This window comes from Argiope bruennichi, chromosome 9, assembly GCF_947563725.1.
Source record: "Argiope bruennichi chromosome 9, qqArgBrue1.1, whole genome shotgun sequence".
Classification (NCBI taxonomy): domain Eukaryota; kingdom Metazoa; phylum Arthropoda; class Arachnida; order Araneae; family Araneidae; genus Argiope; species Argiope bruennichi.
The window spans coordinates 93669370-93689943 of record NC_079159.1 but is presented as its reverse complement, the minus strand read 5'-3'; the positions used below and the strand labels follow the sequence as shown (position 1 = coordinate 93689943).

Here is a 20574-nt window from a genome sequence, read left to right as displayed (position 1 = left end):
AATTTGTGCAATAGTTTTGTTTAATATTTTCAAATTATTTTGTGCTTTTTCTTTTTTATTTCTTATTATTTTCCTGGTTCAGATTTATTTAATATTTGTATCTATTTCTTTTGAAATAAATTTTATAAATAATCAAATAATTTTGTTCAGTAAATGATATTAAAAAAAAAAGCGAAGAAAGAATCGATTGTTTTCATTGCGTAATTGCTATCAAATATAAATTGACAACAGACAGCGTAAAGTATAAATACCAGCAAAAAAAGTTCGTAAGTTTTTAAAAACTTTCCTTTTAAAGTATTTGAATTTTTATTAATATATTGTATTAAATACAATTGAAAATTCTTATTTTTATTTGAGTAAGTGAGAAAAAATCTATTATATTGTAAATAAGGGTGTGATTATGGTACGAATACATTCTAATTACAGCATCGAAAAGTAAAAATGGAATTGAGGAATAGTAAATTTTTTAGAAAAAACATTAACTTCAATTTAAATATCATGTCTGCTAATTATTGGAATCTAACAAATTCTCTTTATATTAGGAATTTTCTTTTGTGGAACATTTCCTATTAAAAGCCACAAAATAAGAGTCTACTAAAGTTTGAAGCATGTAACAAATTAAAAAAAAAAAAAAAAAAAAAAAAAACTAATTATCGCATAGCATGAAGGAATATATTCTTTTAATATAATATTGGTGTAGCAAGGCTTGGAAGAAAAATGTGTAAAAAAAAGTGAAATAACTAATCATTGAAACTAAATTAAAAACGGATAATTGTTAAATATCTTTTCTCATGTCATCTTTTATATTTTGAAACTGTCAAAGTATTGTTTCTTATTATATCTATTTTGTTTCAGTATCATAAAATTATATTAAATAAAACTGTTCCTCTTATTAATAATTTTTATTAATTATCACATTGCCAATTTTTACTGGCTGTTATTCAGTTCTTTCTGAAATTTATATAATGATCTTCATTTTATCTTAACTATGCTTCTGCTTTTTACATAAACTAACCTGCTGTATATAAACTGGACTTGGAATTATATGCAGCCATTTTTCATTAAGTAGATATAATATTATAAGGATGATAAACGGTACATTTTTATTTCAACAATATATTTCATATTTATAAACAATAAATAGATTATAGTAGAAATGTTTTTAAATTTTCATTGGTAATAAATATTTTTGGAATTTAAAATTTAAAAAACCTAATAATTTTGGCTTATGTTAATGAATATTTGTTTCACAGGATAATTAAAAAGAAACAATGAAGTCGTATTAAAAAAGCTATTGAAACAGAACAAAATTTAAAACTTACTGATTATTTAATAAAATGAAAATGTAAATATAAATATAATAGATATGGAAGAGATGAATCAGAGGTCATTAACTCAATAATAAGTTATAAGGCATACTGCTGTTTCACTCTAAGAAAATTGTATGAACTAGAGATAAGAATTAGAGAAAAATTTATAAAAGAGAAATTTTAAACAATAATTTTTCTAAACTCTTTTTTTGAAAATTTATAAAAATTCCTTACATAAGTGTTTATAAATATCATGTTTTGTCTTATTTCTGATGAATGAGTGAATAATACAGAATATGGATATATGAATTCATAGGAAGGAAGGAAGGAATGAGGTTTGTTTTCCGGCGTATGCTCCTGAACGGATTCTTAGCTTGTGCCGGGTTCACAAAAATCAAAACTCGAATATCACAAAAATATGAATTCATATTTTGTTATGCTTATACATGGCTACAACATTTTCTGTTTGAAATTCTTGACAGTATCTTTTAAAAAACAATTAAGTTTTCATTCATTAATGAATTTGAAATTAACAAAATAAATTGAATTAAAACTAGTATTTTTTAATAGCGTGCATGCATTTGTTTATTTTAAAAGATAAATTTTTTATGTAATTATTTTTTACTTTCTAGTTTGTTTGTTTTTTAATTGGTGGCCTGACTCTTGGTGAATCAAATTTATTTGAATGAATTGATAATAACAATTAAATAATTGATTAATAATTTTCTGAAAATATTAAAATTAATGTATTAGCATTGAAAAAAATAAATTTTACAAAATGTCTAAACTCTAGCTCATCAAGATGTGATTAAGAAGAAAAATGTAATTATAAAATTCCATCTTTAAAAACATGAGATAAGTCAAGATAAATAAAAGTGCTTAAAAAAAGGGTGAAAATAGAACTTTTTAATAAGCTCAGGAGTAACTGAAATAATTGTTAAAGATAATCGTATACAAGTGTCAGAAAAATTTTTTTCACATAATCTTTGATGCATAATGATATTTTGTATGCATACAAATTAAATTTACACCAATATTTGTATTTGTAACTGTTGTTGACATGGGGGAGGGAAGGCTTTATTGAATATACTTATTTTTTAGATAAATTCTATATTTTACTGTTGCTACATTAAAAGCTTTAAATGTGTCTGTTATATTTTAGAGGTGACCTTGAAATGTCAGTGGCAACTTCCAGAAGGCAATTTTAGTAATACTTTGATGACTGCTTCCATTCTCTAGTTCCCTTTAAAATATAAATGTTCACTGTTATAGAAAGCTCTTACTCAATTTTTAATAGATTTGTTGCTTTGTTCAATGATAAACAATTAAATTTTTTTACTGAATTGTATTTTAAATATTGATATTAAATTAATATATTTAAAAAAATCATAAATTTTTTTAACAAATCAGCATTATATTTAATATTAATATTTTTGACATATCTTGTGATTTAATTTGTACAGAAAGGCACACAGGTAGGTTTTAATTTATTATTGATATTCTGAATCACAAATTTTGTTATACATCTGACTGTTTGCGATATTTCTTGGAAAATGACACAATATTTTTAATGCTATAAATAAAATTATTATTATTTCATAGAAAATGTCTGGAGAAGATCATGAAATCAATACAGATGAAAGTGAAGAAGGTAAAGTTTTCCCTTCTATAAATAACCTTTTTTTTTTCTATGAAGATAAATTTATATTTTTAACTATGTATTTAGTGTTATTCCTGAAATCATGTATTAGTTTAGATACTCTTTATAACAGAATTAAAAAAAAATAGAATTTGAAATTGAATTTTTAAGTAAAAAACAGTTTAAATTAATATTTTTGTTTGGGTAATACAATTAAAATATTTTAACTTTTTGAAGGATACCTTAACTGCAAAAACTATGTATTAATTATACTATAGTACTGATCAAGGGGAAAATAATAATAAAAAACTTATAGAAAAGTACTTTATACTTTATTCATATATATTTTGTATCTGATTAATTTTTTAAAAAATTCGAAGCAAGATGAATTTTATGTTACAATTGGCATAAATTTAGTAAATAATTTTTTTTTCAAACCTTGTTTTTATCTCTAAATTTTTGTAGGTCTGAATTCAATGAGCAAAATTAATTTTTTTGTTTTTTATATTGTATATGTACCTTTTTATATTAACTTTTGAAGAAATATTTGCTATACATTTCTTTCTCAGAAGAAGAAAAGATGGATGATGGTGAAGAAGTACCTCTTGTGATTGATAATGATGAAATAGTAAGTGTAACTTCTCATTTAGATCTCTCCAATACCAATAAAATCAGAATGAATGTGTTTCTTCAAGACTTTTTTGTATGAAAATAAATTGTTTTTCTTAACTATCTATTTAGTGTTATTCCTTAAATCATGAATTGGTTTAGAAACTCTTTATAACAGAATTTTAAAAAAATATATAATCATAAATTAAATTTTTAAGTAAAAAAATTAAATTTTTCTTTTGAATAATACAGTAAAAAGATTTTAAGTTTTTGAAGGGTATCTTAATTGTCATTATACATTAAACTCTAGCTTTAAAATAAACTGCTACTTTTTCTTAACTTATTGATAAAATGCAGAATAATTTTGGTGATATAGAGGTTAGAGAACAAGTGATATGTTATTATTTTAGGGCCAACATTAAAGTTCATTTCAAAGACAAAATATTGATGAATTAAAACCATGTTTTTAAGGCTGAATATGAAGACAAAAGGGGGGAAAAATATTCTTCATGATGTCAGTTTCCACTGTTATACCACTGAATATTTTTCATATATTTTAAGAGATAGGGTTTACAGGATTATTAAGTTATGCTAATATGGAATGCTGCAGTTTGGAAACTGGCATATACATTCAGACAACTATTTACCTAACTCTATTTTCTGATTTTGGTGATTTAACAAATTTATCTTTTTCCTTGAAATGAAGGCATCCCCACCCACTCCCTGTTTAACGAATTTTAAACCCAAATTAACAAATTATTCCAATATATGGTTTTTTTCTTTTCATTTGTTTGGGTTAGAAAAATATTGGATTGCTTTTTAAATGACTACAGTATCTATTTTATCTGGTAGACATGAGTAATTAGTATGTCCTTGCAGATAAGTGTGTCGCATGAGTTTCATATATGTAGGATAGGAATTTCCTATCTTATCTTTCCCCTCTCGACAATGCAGAAAAGTTAGGTGTTTTGTACATTTGGTTTTGTAGAACATTCTGAAGCCTGGTAAATTGTCGGAAACAAAAACATGTTTTTTTTTTTATGCTGCATATTTTATGAAGATTTGACTAGTTTAATTGCAATGCTTAGAAATTTCTTTATTGGCATTAGCTATAATTGTTAAACAATGAGAAAAAATCATAAAAGCACCTGTTGACTGTGCTAAAAAGTCATCAAAATAAGAATAAATGAAAGCCACTCCTCTTTCTGTTTCTGAATCTGACTTAATGGAATTGTTTAACATATTTCATGCCAAGAAAATAGATATTAGTATGCCTTTGATCAATGAAAAAGCTCTTCAACTTTCTAAAAAACATAAAGTGAAAGCCTTTTCTGTATCTTATGTTTTGATCTACTGTTTTAATAAAAAGAAAATTTAAAAAAAACATAATCCAAACAAATGTGTGAAGAAAAGTTGGATGTAAATGAAGATGTAATAGAAGACCGGAAAAAAAAAATTGTTCCGCCTTATTGCAGGAAATTCATTATCTAACATTTCTAATACAGATAAAACAGGATTATTTCATGATTTATAATCTGATCAAATACTTTACCATAGAAGTAAAAAATGCTTTGGCAGGGCTAAAAAAAGCAAAATGAAGATACAGGATTTACTTGTGGTTAACACTGATGGAACTGACAAGTTGAAACCATTTATGATAGGAAGTCTAGTAAAGCCACAATGTTTTAAAAACAAAAAAATCTTACTAACAAAATGTGTTGCAAGTAAAAATCTTGGATGACTTCTTTCCTATATGCAGACTTTTGCCATCTTTAGATAAGTCGATTAAAGTACAAAAGATAAAAATTCCGATATTTATCGGTCAACAGCCACCAATTTGAAATTTAAAAATACTACAGTGGTGTTTTTTCCTGCAAATTGCACAAGTGTGCTCTAGTTACTAGATCTTGGTATCATTCATTCTATAAAAGTTAATGACAAGAAGTTGCTTATGAGAAAAATTATGGTATCATTGGCTAAAATGTAGAGAAAAGATGTAAAGTCAATGTTTCAGATGTTCTATATTTTGTGAAACATTCTTGGAACCAAATTTCTAAAACTACAATTAAAAAAACTTTTAGGAAGCGGGATTCCCATGAAGAAAATGGTAAAGAAGTCATCTTTCCATTTGACTCTTCAGAAGTTGCTCCTGGGATTGATTTTAACAATTATGTGACCTGTGATGATAGACTGTCTATTTGTGCAGTCTGTGCAATTGTTGTTTATTTGAACCAGTGAATGGCGATTCTGATGTAGAAATTGATAATGAAACTACAAATAAAACTATTATTTTTTTCTGATGTTTTACATGATTTATAAAATAACAAAACATATCTAATATAGCAGGATGTAAATGGTGCAATATTTTCTGCAGACATTTTGATTTGAACCCCGACTCCCAATGAATAACTCCCAATTTAATGTATAAAATTTTTGGTATTAATGAATTTGTTTAATTGGGGCTTGAATGTATTTGTATATTCATTTAATTTATATCTGTTGTCTGTATTCTGGTTATAAATGAAAGCATGCTACAGAAGATTTTACATTTGAATAAATAACACATGTTCATATATTGAAAAATTCGACTGACATTGGGTAGATAATTTAGCATCTCTTGTCCCCAGAAAATAATGTTGAAATAAAGACTGAGAATTTATATATAGTTGGCATTGCATATGAATTAATACTATAAGAATTTAAATTGTTTTTTAAATTCTTTTTTGTGTCATGACAGATTGATTAGCTTTCCATAAAATGTTGTAGTATTGGATAACTAATTCAAATCGTGAGCACTGTCCGCAAATGGATTATGTTCTTTAAATCCTTCTTTAATAGCAAAGAAATGAAATACCAGTATTTTATCTATTAGAAATTCATTTATAATTATTTCGTATTAATTCATTTTTTAAACCTTTTTTTATATAAATTAAGTAATTGGAAAAATATTTAATAATTTGTTAATTTTGCTGTTAGAAATTTCATTTTAAGTTGCTTTGCTCTTTTATATGCTCAAATAGTTTTTATTTAAAGCCAGAAATTTGTATTGAAAGAAATGTTTAATTTTAGGATATTGACCTTACGCATTGCAGAATAAGAAAAATTGAGCATTTTGACAGCCTGACATCTGTTGAGGTAAAATTCATACTATTACATTCTGCCCTTAACTATATAATTATGTACCTTACCTGTTGACAACTTTCTATTTTCTTTTCTTTCTAGACAATGTGTCTAAGGAATAATTTAATAAAAAAGATTGAAAATCTTCATATGCTTACTACCTTGAGAGAGCTGGAACTCTACGATAACCAGATTACTAAAATTGAAAATCTGGATGCTTTAGTGAATTTAGAGTTAGTAAATCACATTTTCTTTCATTTAGCTGTGATATATTTTGTCCATTAATACTAAAATGGCATTAATTAATTATATCTATTTTAAAAAAAAATAGTCTTATTAAATGTACTGCCTTTTGATTACTACTAATGTTTTTATTTGGAGAGCTCTAAAATAAGAATCATCAATACCTTGAAGATCAATTTTTTTTTCAATTACATTACTGTATCCTTGTGTACTTTATATAAAAGAGGGTACAAAGAAATTTATATTGCACAATCCTTAGTATTGAAATGGATATTATTCAGTTGTTGTTTTTATCAGAAAATTTAATATGTTAAATTAGATTCTGTCTTTACTTAATTTGATAAATTTTCTGTTATACTTAAAAGTAAAAAGAGATATCATAATATATTTTTATAAGTTAAAATTTAAAAAAGAATTATCCTTTCATAAATATATATCATTTACTTTTGTGATACATAATCTGACTAGTGAAGATCAGCTGTCATTTTTCACACGTACATTATTGACACTCATTTTGAAATTTGAGGAGATCTATTTGATGTACAGTACATTGCTGTGAAATTAAAAAATTTAATGGGAAGAACCTGAGGAGAATTTTGTGTAACAAATTTTGAACTGCCAGTGACTTTCTATTAGCAAAGATAAATAGTTTTATGTTAGAAGTATTATCTTTTTACCAATCTTTTGTAGAGCAAGTATTTTAGAATATTTTAATACTTGAAAGAAAAGTACTTTTCTATTGGATTAAAAAATGCATTCGAATACAACAAAATATGTAATTTTTTTGTCAGTCTTACTATACTTATAAAATTAGCTCGCTCCTAGCTAGTGTAATGAAAGAAAACTGGCATTTCATCCCATCTTTCTAGTGGAAAAGCTGCTGATTTTTTTTTGTATACATTTTTTATTTAACAATGCAGTGTTTCATATAATTTTGTTTTCATTTTTTCAAAATTTCAAATTACAAAAGGCAACAATATTTAATGTAAGGATTTTTTGTGATGTTTTTTATGATTCTTTGCAATTTTGAAATGCCTTTTTTTTTTTTTTTCAATCTTTTTAGCTACTTTAAAAGACCTGAATAATTAATATATAAATTTTGAGTAAATCAATCTTCTTTGTATTTAATCTGTTTTATCTAATCTCTGAAATCCAAATAATATTTTATCTTTGGAAATGCAATGAAAATTCTATTCGTGGACCTTAATTTCAAAGATAACCATTTTTATTTATAAATCATGTGTACATTTTATTATTAATTATTTAACTAATTATGTGTAATTTAGTTAATCAAATGTTTATTTAGTTAGTACATTTTACAAGACTTAACACATTTTGTACATTTTACAAGACTTAACACATTTTATTTTATGCATATCGTCAAATATCTGAAAATTTTGAAAGTATAATTTGTCAAACATTTTTTTTTTTATTCAATCTATGTTTAATTTTTCCATTTTTAGAATTCTTGACATTTCATTCAATCGCATCACAAAAATTGAAAACTTAGATAGTTTATTAAACCTGAGGAAACTTTTCCTAATTAATAATAAAATCACCAAAATTGAAAATTTGGGACATTTGGAGAATTTGGAAATGTTAGAACTTGGGTCCAACAGAATAAGGGTAAGTTAAATTTCAAATTATAGTATTAATATTCAAATTATAGTTAAGTTTGAAATAATTATATATTATTATTTCAAATATATTCAATTATTTCAATAAATATTCTAATCGGAGTATTTGAAATATACTCCGATTAGAATAAAAATTCAATTTTTATCATTTTAAAGTTATTTTCTTAATTTCCTAAATACAGATATGAATCATTTTTATTCTTTATTGCAGGTGATTGAAAATTTAGAAGGATTAAAGAATTTGACAAATTTATTTTTGGGAAAGAATAAAATTTCTAAAATTCAGAATCTAGAAGCATTAGAAAATTTAGAATTGCTGAGCTTACAGGTAACTTCTGATTTTCTTTCCCCCCTCCCCTTCTTTTGCAGTTTTGTAAAATTTGTGATTCATTATTTTTAGTATTTAAAAAACCATTGTGACGACATTTTTCTAACTCATTAAATACTTTGTTCTTTGTAAAATTGAATAATTTTTCATATTTTCTTTGAAAAATTTTCCTGTTATGTTGATTTTTTTTTTTTTTTTAATATAGAAGAAAACAAAATTAGAAAAGCAATTTTTCTAAAAAATGTGTAATAATAAATGGTTGACTTTTAGTATAATGTGGATTATTTTCCAGATTTTAATTGAAAAGAAAAGGATTATTTGAAAATTTTCTTTAAAAAACAACAAAACTTGGTTGTTTTTGGAAATAAAGAAGGATTCATATATTATTTTGCTTTGCTGTGCCCAAATTTTCAATTGTATTAAAAAGTGATCTAAATGCTGTAATTGTTTTGTTGATTGTTGGGATTTTTTTTTTTTTCCATATTCAAATAATACATTTTTTATTAGAGTGAGTTAAAAATTTGTTTAATTTATCTCTAAGGAATTCATGAAATATCAACTTGCATAACTAATGCAGGGGGAAAAAAAACCCATTGAATGTGATTAAAAAAACTTGACCTGATATTTGGATTGAAGAAAAAATTTTAAAAATAGATTTAAAAAAAAGTAATTTTATTAACTTCTAGCATGACTTTCTTAATATATTGTATAAAATATGCTGCATCATTTTTTACAGGATATTTTTTATATTTTTTGCAAGCTATTTATGTGTGATGATTAAAATAAAGACTTTTTTTTTATTTCATAATCTCTCTTTTTAAAAAAAAATCCAATAAAAATGGATATACATTCATATAACTGAAACAGATATTGCCGTTAATTCATTTTCCTGGTAAATAGAAAAAATTATCAATCACGACTGCAGATCTTTTATATTCAAATGGGTGCCTCTTGTTCTGTAATGATAAAAGTAGGAAGAGAAACTAATTGATGCAAAAAATTAGCATTCGGAAACAATTATTTGGAATAAAATTTAGAAAGAAGGCATTTCAGGGATAAATTTATGCAGACTCTGAGACATGTAAAGGAAAAAAGATTAATGGAGGCTCAAGCTTATTGTCTGAAAACATCTTACTATGCTAATATTTAGACTTGATTTGTCTGTCTTATCTTTTATATATGAAAAATATATTCTAAACTAATATAGTAGCTGTAGTGATTGGATTTTGAAGCGTAAGAAAATAAATGTTCATAGATGGCGCTAGGCAACTAGCGCAAGTGTAATTAAAAGAGTGATGTCATTCGAGTGTTTGCTTTTGGAGGAGAAGGAGTTGCTGAGCAGAGTAACTCGAACAAATCTGAAATAAATCTGTTAAGTTTTCTATTTGCCTAATTTTTTTCAAAGCACTCACGAACCAGCCACGACAGTAGCAATAATGTGTTTTAAAAAATGTTTAATTTCACTACAATGCACATGTGTGTAAATTTAGTTACTAAAGCTGTGAAAAGTACTGCTGTAAAATATTTTTAGAAAAATTTTGAAGAAATTCTTAAATTCAAGAGAAAGTTTTATGGGAGTAAAATTAGTATTGTTATAAAATCTTTTATTTTTTAATTGCTATAAATTAGTTTTTGTGCAATAATATATTCTGAAATTATTAAAAATAAAAATTTTGATGAATTTTAATAAAAATTTTGAAAAAATCTTTTCTTATGGAGCGCTAATTATCTTAGAAATTTGATTGTGCTGCATCCAATGGTTTTTCTTAGAGCTCATTTCGAGAGATTTTTACATAATTCATATTATATTATGTAATTTTTGCATAATGTGCCAATCTATAAATACTATCATTCTAATATTAGCCTAAGGGTATTTTCTTAGGCTTCAAAAGTTGACATGCATTGTTGGAATAAATATTTAAATAAATCTTTATTGTATTGAGACTTTTCATGAAAAAATGAATTGTATTACATGTAAGGGTTTTATTCTGTTATTAAAATTTTGATGATTTTTATATGCTTTAATTGTTATTTAAATTTTATTTTAGAGCAATAGAATTACAAAGGTTGAAGGCTTGCAAAACTGTTTAAAACTTGAGCATCTGTATTTGAGCCACAATGGAATCGGTGAAATTGAAGGTCTTGAGAACAATGTGAGAATGCTTCTTATTTTTAATATATACTATTTCATTCAAATAGAATTGGTAATTGATTCATTTTATGTGTGAATAATTATTAAAATTCTGTAGATTTAGTATTATATTATCTAACATTAAACAATGTCTTTATTGTTGTAATTAATTTGTAAGAAACTTGAACCCCCTTTTTAAAGGTTATGTAATAATTGCCAATAAAATTTATCAAAGTTAATAATACTATCAAATTCTTTTAAGAAAGTCACATTTTTCTACTTTGAAAAGCTGTGCTATAAAATGTTTGTTAAACAGAAATTTGTAAATTAAGTTGTGAAACCAAAATTAAAAATAAAATAATTTTACACATGTTCTAAGGGGGAAAATCTAATCCTTGTTTGTAGTGATTTATTATAAGAAATACATTTTTCAAAAAATTATTCAAATTTTTATAAGGAATGAAACACATTCCTTATAAATATCACAGTATTATTTTTATTAAAAAAACTATAATCTCTTTCATATAGTATCAATTGTTGTCTTTTCTTTTTTTGAAGGAATTTTTTGATATTTTCTTTATTGTCTTCACTATTCTGTTTTTTTTTTTTTTTTTTTTTTTTGTAATACTTTGCAACAAGAAGTATTCAGTGATATGTTCAACAATCACAATATTTTCACCAATCAAGAATGTGAGTGCTATGTCTTTTTCAACATTTCCCAAATTTCAAAAGTTAAAAAATAAAAAATGTTCTTCTGTATCCACCTCTACTAAACATAGACAGCAGTAACTTGTAAATATCATCCGAAGTTAAAGATGTGTAGAAATTTTTTTTTAGTAGCAAAATTCATTAAATGAATGTTTATGAATAGAAATTTTTATTTGTTGCTTGTGTATTTATTATTGTTTTATTTAATTTACAAGATGATAATAAATCTTCACTCCTCTAATTTCCTGCCTTCTTGTATAAGAGACAAATAGAGAGCATTATAATTATTGCACAATTGAACTTGAGATTTTGATAACACTCCATGTTTGAACTTTTGATAACACTCCATGCCTGTTGAATTATGTTAGTCTATGAACATAATAATTATACCACGCAACAAGTTATAGGCCCGAAATTTTCTGTATATCTTCAATAAAATGTAGATCTTTGGACATATATTCATCTTTGAGAAGTCTACTTATTTGCCTTTCTTTATCCAGTCAAATTAATTGAAAAGCACAAGCAACTTGTGGAGGAAATTTCACATTTAGATTTATCATTTAATTTGTAGATTTGTATCAAATGTTGGATCTATTCTGTCTAAAAATCAACCTGCTTGTTTTCGAATATGTGTAAATGAGAACTGAAAATGCAACAACTACTATAAATGGAGACTAATTTAATTTATTTATAATCTTCAGATGAACTGTGGAACTCATGTACTTAATATGCCAAAAGGCCATTAATTAGAAACCTCAATTCTCTGTTTTATAAAATTACCTATTTGATTCCACAGAGTTTTGGCTTATTAAAGCATATACATAGTCCTACTAGCATTCTATGAATTTTTTTATCAGTTCTAAAGGTATTGCAACATTCCAAAATTGAATATGCACTATAGATTTAGATTTTTTTTAATGACTTGAACTTACATAGATTATTTTTGTCACTGAAATTTTGAACATCCCTATATATTGGCAAGAAAATATTTTTACAAATTATAGAGAGTGTTAAACAGTGCTGTTAAAATATATGGCTAGAAAAAATGAAATGTAATTATTTGTTAGAAAACTCTTTTTATTGCTTCTTTAACAGTTATTTTACACACATTTTTTAAAATTTGGATTTATAGGTGAAATTGCAGACATTAGACATGACTTCTAACAAAATAAAAAGAATAGCTAACATTGATCATTTGGTTGATCTGGAAGAATTTTGGGTATGTATCATAATTTCACATTTTTTTAATGATTGATATATATGTTATTTTATTTGTCAATGATTTTCTTCTTTATAATTTCTTGAAAATAGTAAAATTTGCTTTGTAGTAATTCACTTTCTTTAATAACCTTTTGCTGATAGCTTCAAAGCTGAATATTTGTTTGACAAAAAATAATAATAATAATAATAATAATGATATTGGAATTTGACCATTTCAAACTATTTTTTAATTCCAACATATCAATAATTTGATTATTTCTCTGTTTCTTTCAATTCTCTTACATCTTTTGTAATTTGAATTTGGAACAAAAAAAAATGTACTAAATTATTTTTAATTATTTAGTTTTAAATGTTTCCCTCTTCTAATTAAAAAAAAAAATTAAGTTGTTATATTCAAAGTTCTGTAAACTGTTTTTTTCCTCTAAAAATTACTTATTTATCTAATCATTATTTTTAAAATTACGATTTTCTAAAAAGTATTACTTTATTCTTGCGTATTAATTATAAATTATATTAAAATTGTTAGTTTATAAAAATAAATTTTTACTTCCATTTTTTTAACATTACAAGGTCTGTCCCAAAATAGCCTTAGTGTTGCTTTTAAACAGGACGTTAATATACCTAAACTAACTAAACCAGACTTCATTGTTTAGCTTAATTTATTTTCATTTGATGTACTTATTTCTTGATCCAGTTTATTTTAAATTTTTAGCTAAATTTTTTAAAAAAACTTAGTTAATTCCCTTTATTTTTAAATCACATGCTTCATTTTATGTTTTTAAGTATTAAATATATAATTTTGTAATTTCTTTGTAATCTGTAAAAACACTTTTTTTTAAATGTCATTCCTGAATGTAATGCTATCAATTTTTTAAATTTAAATATTTTACTTATATGCTAGGTGTTCACCCAACCATATATGTAAATCTATCGTAATTATTCATTATGTTTTTAAAATTCTTTAGAAAATATTGACATGTAACTGCCTTTATTTTCCTCTGATATTTATTGACATTCCAAAAGAAAATCATGGAAAAATGTTTTCCACATAATGACTGAAATATTCTTAGCTAGCTTAGCTGAATTAATTAACAGCTTTAGCTTGGAGCTTTGTGAAATTTTTCTATAAATGAAAAGGATCAAAATATTTCAATTTTTAATACATTTTCACTGTAAATTATCTTCAAATTATGTATGTATACGACATCTCTTAATTTAAATCCTAATTAATTTCTTAATTTTTACCTTAAATTAGCTCATGTTAACTTCATTCTAAAATGTTCTCTTATTTCCTGATCTAATTTTTCTTTTTTATTTAATTATTTTTAACACGCACTTAACAAAATTGTTGACTTTGTCATTCCCCTCCCCCTTTCCCGACAGGAATGATGGGATAAAAATTATTTGTTAAACAGTTATCAATAATATGCTGATATGCTCATTATTGCAATGAGAAGATAAGGGGGGGGAGTATATCGGAATGCATTCAGAGTTTATATCTCACCGAAAAGGATTTTATCAAAAATTATTTAAGCAAGCGTTTTTTATTTAGGTCTGTGATTTTCATATGATATTACAGCCTAACTTTGGGCAGTTAAAGTTATAGAAATTCAGAAGAAAAAAAAACTAATTAATTTATTACAACTGGATAGTTGATAAATTGGTGTAACACTCACAATTAACATGTTTTAAAAAGTAAAATTCGCTGGTAAAATTTGTAATATGTATTTCTAATTTTTCCTATTGGTATGTGTAAAGTGTTTTGATTATTTGATCAAGAGGTCAAAGTCTAATTATAGGCTTGCAGTTTAATTTTTGCTAATCTGCTAGATATGATTGAGATGTTGAATCTTGCGATTTCACTGGCCTCCAAAAGTTAAGGTGCAGTTGGCTTTTTGAAGCTTGCCAATGGAAGAATGCAAGGAAAGATAATAAATGTAATTAATTGCTGGATGTTTAATAACATTAATTTAATTTTAAAAGTATGTCCATTTCTTATTTTTTAATGAGTTTGCATTTTTATAGAAGTTAGTGAAAACTAAAATTCTGCGTTTTTATAATTTACGGACAATTGCTATGAATTTTTGCTATGAATCATCAGTTTTAATTATGAATATATTGTTGATAATATCTCAAAGATGTTCATTTGATTCTTCAAAATGATGGGCAATTAAATGGATGAAAATGGGTTTAACACAACCTGATAGTGCTAGAAAGTATAATCAGTCTTCCAATATAATCCGAATACTAGGATTCTTTACAGCTCACGGATTCACATACGAGATGACTGTTTCAATCAACCACATATTACAATTTCTGCATTCTCAGGAGTAGTAGTACTGGTTCTCCTACTTTTTTGCCCGAAATAGGAGAACCAGTACTGAGCCTCGGATCATTTTGTTACTACGCAGATGAGAATTTTGGCCATTACTGTTAGAAGATGTCCTCACAATCAAGGATTTTATACTAGAAGACTACTTGTGTGTTCCCCTTTTAACTAACAACAGCAAGTTGCTTTCTGATGTTAGACAAGAGAATATTTTAACATAATCAGACTGCAGTGGGCCTTATTTCTCTTTATAGATTAGTCCAGATTTACTTCTAGAGTAATTCAAGGCATGTACTGATATGAAGAAGACAAGATGTGTGGTACTATCAATCTAACATTATTGTTGATATCGATAGTGCCAAAGATTTCAACAACTAATTCTAAGAGCAGTTGTGCCATTCTAAATATATTATGTGGACAGTGGTTTTCATTATCTATGATCTAACTTCTAAAATCTATTTCCTAATTCTCAACAAATATATCTTTAAACTCAGGATGAAATTTATTGATGGATATGAAAACACACATGAATATAAAGATATTGATCATTACATCTCTAATTATACATTACAAATCTGAAAAAAAAAAAAAAAAAATCTAGAAAAACTGTTTATGTGCCAATTATCATGACAACCACTGCTGGAAAGGAGAAAAGTCATCTTTAAGCCAGGACAATAGTTAAAAGTCACAATTATAGAAAAGGTGTAATTTTGGTTTGAGATGGAATCTGTCTAAATGATCATACTGACCTTCATGTGTTCCATTGAAGTAGTCTTCTCTATGTATGAAAATATGTAGATGAATATGTGATATATAGATGAATGTAGATATGCAAATGAAATCATTGATCCATATGTTCGATTATATGCTAGTGCTACTAGTAAGAAATCATTTTATTAAATGAAAATATTTGACCTCACTGATGTGGGATTGTTGACGAATAGGGAGACACATAGGGTGGTGTAGTAAGTCAAGATGTAAGGTCAATGGGCTATTGAGTTCATTTTATGGACCTTAACATATAAAGGATGCATAGGACTACCTTGGAAGATACATGGTTACTTGAAGTATTTTCCAAGATCTTTAAGTGAATTTGGACAAATGTTTTTTCCTAAATGGTTTCTGTGTCCAACAATTTTTGAAAGAATGGCAAACTTAATGCTACTATTGCATTATAACTAAGAAAGGATAATTCATTACTAAAATTCATTTATTTATATTATTATTCTCAATAGTTTACTTTTGTAAAAGTAATGTATAGTAATTTATTAGTAAATCATGCTTGATGCTACAATCAGGCAAAATTAAATAAATATACAATAAGGCACATTATTCCAACTTTTCTGCTTTTATATTTATTTGTTTGGAAATTAGATAGAAACAATAAGGCTGTTCCTTAACTTTTGTAGACTTCTTCGTGTACAAATAATGTTGTAATCTGATGAATATTTACATCATAATCATAATCATCAGGAATGAATAATTTATGAAAATACCATGGTGAACTCATTGTACATCTGATATTCTTAAGATAGAATTTGATTTATATTAATTACTAATATTAAAAGTTGCTCTAAAGACCTCTTCAAATTTTAGATTTTTGTAATGTTGTGGTGATAAATTGTAATATAACAATAAGAATTTATAGATATAAAACATTGTGCAAAGCCTTCATATAAAATCAATGTAATAATTCCATTATTACAATTCTTATGTTTTTCCCCCAGTTTAATGATAATGAAATTGATTCCTGGGAATGCTTAGAAGTGCTGAAAAACTTCAAGAAATTAGAAACTGTGTATCTCGAACATAACCCCATTGCTGAGGACCCAATGTACAGAAAGAAAATCAAACTTTTAGTACCATGGATCAAGCAGATTGATGCAACAATGGCCCAGTGCAACTAAGCAAATTATTTGTCCATGGCTGTATTATAATTTTTGAAATTGGTAACATGTATTTTTGCAAATTAAGTATACTTAACTGCAATTATTTCATGTAATTCTGTTTATGAACATACATATTCTTCTCTAACTAAGTATTTATTCATCTGTGCATATCTTTTAGAAACTGCATTTTATTATGTTTTTCACTGTGATACGAAGTTGTTCTACTCCTTCCATAGACCTTGAATGTAGTTGTGTTGCAGTCTCTTTCTCTTTTGTGTATTGAAAGAAACTTGTGTTATACAAGAAATTTTCAATAAATTTTAATATCATTGCCGCTTTCTCTTTTTCCTTTTTGCCGATTAATTATTTTGCATTAGTACATTATCTAGCATTTGCACATTATTTTGCTAATGCTATGCAAGTGTAAGGGACATATATACAAAAATTATTTGAAATGGCTTATCTTAAATAAAGAATTGGGTGTCTTTGACATATAAGATGTAATAGAAGTACAAGAATGGATTACCCAAGATGTAATAGTGTTTTACAATGAATTTTGTATTTCAAAATTTGGTAGGTTTTAATATTTCAAAATTCATAGGAAAATAAAATAGCTGATTGAAAAAATGGGGGGAGGGGGAATTGATCTTCAAATTGCAGGAAAAATCTTGGATTTGTTAGGGAATATCGCATTGTTCCACTATTTACTACATCTGATTTTGGTTTTGAATGCATCTTCAACTACTTTATTCTTTCAAAATTTGTTGTACTCTACATTGTAATGTCTTATTTTAATTTGAGATACAAATATGAGATTCCAGAAGATATGTGTTATAGATATGAGTGTAAATAAGTTAGGATGGCTAAAAAGAAAGTACAGACAAATATCAAAACTTGTTTAATACACATGAAAAAGTTACATAGCATACATCAAAAGAATTCTTTTCAGTACAATGCAAGATTGGTAGTAATGTAATATAAATTCTGTCTACTTTTTTCTTTCTTCCTGATTTGTTGTCCTTTCCTGTATAATTTTTAAAAGTCATTTCATATTAAGAATGTCTAGTAGTGAAATCTTTTTATAATAGCATTTATTTTATCAACAAATTAAAGATATATGCTGTTTTTTTTTAAATATTTATTAAAATAAATGTAACTATATTTATAAAGACTTCTACTTTTTCCAATGCTATAATAATATATATAAAGATATAGATAAAAAAAAAAATAAAGGAATTGTATACCACAATGAACAGAATGGTGCATTAAAGGTATGATTATATATCTATCAAATGAAATATTGTGAGTTATATGTCTATGGAAGTTAGAAAATATTTTGCCAAGGGAATTATTAAAACCAAATTACACAAAATATTTAATTGAAATTTTGACCAAACATTAATATCAGAGAACCAGCTGATCTCTAAAGGCTGCTAATTTTAAATATATTTGGATTGAAAAGAATGCAATAATAATATTCTAAATAATCATTGTTTAACATATTTAAAATGTAAAAAAAAAAAAAAAAAAAAAGCTAACATGAAGAATTTTATATAAAAGACAATGTAAGAAGTTGTTAAGTATCTTTTGTCTGAGCAGGCAAATAGCCACTGGTATTCATTAACGCTGAAGCCATAGTATTATCATAAATTTTTATTGTTAATAATGATAAAAAAAAATTCATGTGTAAAAAAAACTACAATACATTAACCTTTTATCCAGCCAATTAACATCTGATCTGTACTATAAAATCGAGGAAAAATTGCAGCCAGTAATAAATTTAAAAAATCTTATAAGCAATATTTAGTTAATTACATGCTGTCTTTTTATATTAATTGGATATTAATTTGTTTGAATCTTATATAATTCCACACACCTTGACGGAATCGAACGAAATTTGGCTCATATGTTACTTAACATCTATAAAGATTAATTGCAGTATTAAAAATGTGTTGCTATAGGATGTAGAATAATTTTGCATTTTATCCTCTTAATATCGGAACATATTATTGCACCAAAATTATTTTTGCACAATCTTAAAATTTTTTTTTTCAGTGACATAAATTTCATTTCTGTACAATTATTTCTCCAATTTTAATGAATTTTTCAAAATTAATTGTAAGATTTTTTTTCATTGAAATACTGACTTTACATAAATGTCCAAATGGTGATACAAGAATGTCGCCAATACGAAATATTTAATATTAATTAATCATTATTCTAATTAGAATTGAAGGTTTAAAAATAATTTGAGATTGAATATAAGAATTCGAAAACTGTATGACATAAATTTCATGTATTTTATTCCTGCTTACAAGTATAGCAAATAAATGGAATTACTAACCGCTGTATGTACAGTGGCTGGAATTAATACTTGCATTGTGTCTTTAAACTGAGGAGATTGTCATAATTTTGTGCAAAAGTTTGTATTCAGTCTCTGCCTGGTGAAAAAGTATCAACTACAGGATAGTGGTTGTGGCTTGATTTACGTTCAATTCGTTGAAGTCCTTTCATTCTTGTTGCTTATGCTCTCTTACTGGCTTGTGGTAGGTATACATGATTGCAATCGTCATCTGACCAAGGCGCAGTGATGAGAATTTCATTCCGAAACAGCATTCGTGAAACTTAAAACCAAGACGTTAAACAAAGGAAGTCAAAGAGCTTTATATCATCTGACTACCAAGTTTTTTCGATGTTCTATAAAACGTCATATGTACTATTTGTTAAATAATAAATCATTTTAACCAGCGGAAGTGTTTTTCTCAAAACTTCCTCGCATACTTTCTAATATAGATTTTATCCCAGAGAACACCTTGGATGAAAATTGGTGTAATCAGGACTTGAAATATACACGGAAGTGATAAATAGTTAATTTTTTTATAAAGTTAACATTTTAACTACACAAACAATTGCCAATAAATAAAAGAACAAAAGCAGTTGCTTTATAAAATATAATTTGATATGCGAATTATTAGAAAAAAATCGCAATATATGATTTCCGATATATTTTCTTATATTTTTACAACATATTCGATGATAATATTTCATTATAATTTGGTATATTAGCTAATTCGGTCTAATAAATAAAATATTTCAAGGGGGCAAATCATCCTTGACGATATTGGATTTCGAGCAATTTTTTTCATCATTATTGTTTTTAATATTAAGAAATATCCTTTTGCCGATGCCATATTATTGATAAGGCCAATATAATTTTCTAAAAAAATAATTATTATAGATATAATTCCAATAAATGATTATTTTTTTGAAATAAATAATTTAACATCTCGGTTATTGTGAATCCTGTAAGGCAAAATTTAAAATTAAGCTTCAATTTGTATTAGATAAATTGATACAATAAAAATCATTTAAACAAAACTCATTCCAATCGTTGCAAATTTAAGAAAATC

General features: G+C 25.5%; 1 protein-coding gene across 3 annotated transcripts; it reads left to right on the top strand.

Annotated features, from left to right (window-relative positions):
- The first annotated feature begins 179 nt into the window (after positions 1 to 179).
- On the top strand, positions 180 to 17498 carry LOC129984535 (protein phosphatase 1 regulatory subunit 7-like). 3 transcript variants are annotated; one of them, XM_056094436.1, is made up of 10 exons: positions 180 to 262; positions 2913 to 2961; positions 3519 to 3577; positions 6628 to 6693; positions 6781 to 6911; positions 8385 to 8547; positions 8770 to 8886; positions 10935 to 11039; positions 12858 to 12944; positions 17003 to 17498. In XM_056094436.1, exons 2-10 carry the CDS (start codon positions 2916 to 2918, stop codon positions 17180 to 17182), a joined length of 954 nt encoding a protein of 317 aa, XP_055950411.1. In that variant the 5' UTR covers positions 180 to 262; positions 2913 to 2915; the 3' UTR covers positions 17183 to 17498. The 3 variants fall into 3 exon arrangements, with proteins under 3 accessions (XP_055950411.1, XP_055950410.1, XP_055950412.1); XM_056094435.1 differs by having other exon boundaries at positions 196 to 266; XM_056094437.1 differs by lacking the exon at positions 180 to 262 and adding an exon at positions 275 to 356.
- The last annotated feature ends 3076 nt before the right edge of the window (positions 17499 to 20574 follow it).

Bases quoted from the DNA above. Each gene is read 5' to 3' on its own strand.
- LOC129984535 (XM_056094436.1), top strand. From the start codon at position 2,916: ATGTCTGGAGAAGATCATGAAATCAATACAGATGAAAGTGAAGAAG. The intron at 2,962-3,518 runs GTAAAGTTTTCC...TTTCTTTCTCAG, and splicing joins TACAGATGAAAGTGAAGAAG to AAGAAGAAAAGATGGATGAT. The intron at 8,887-10,934 runs GTAACTTCTGAT...ATTTTATTTTAG, and splicing joins TAGAATTGCTGAGCTTACAG to AGCAATAGAATTACAAAGGT.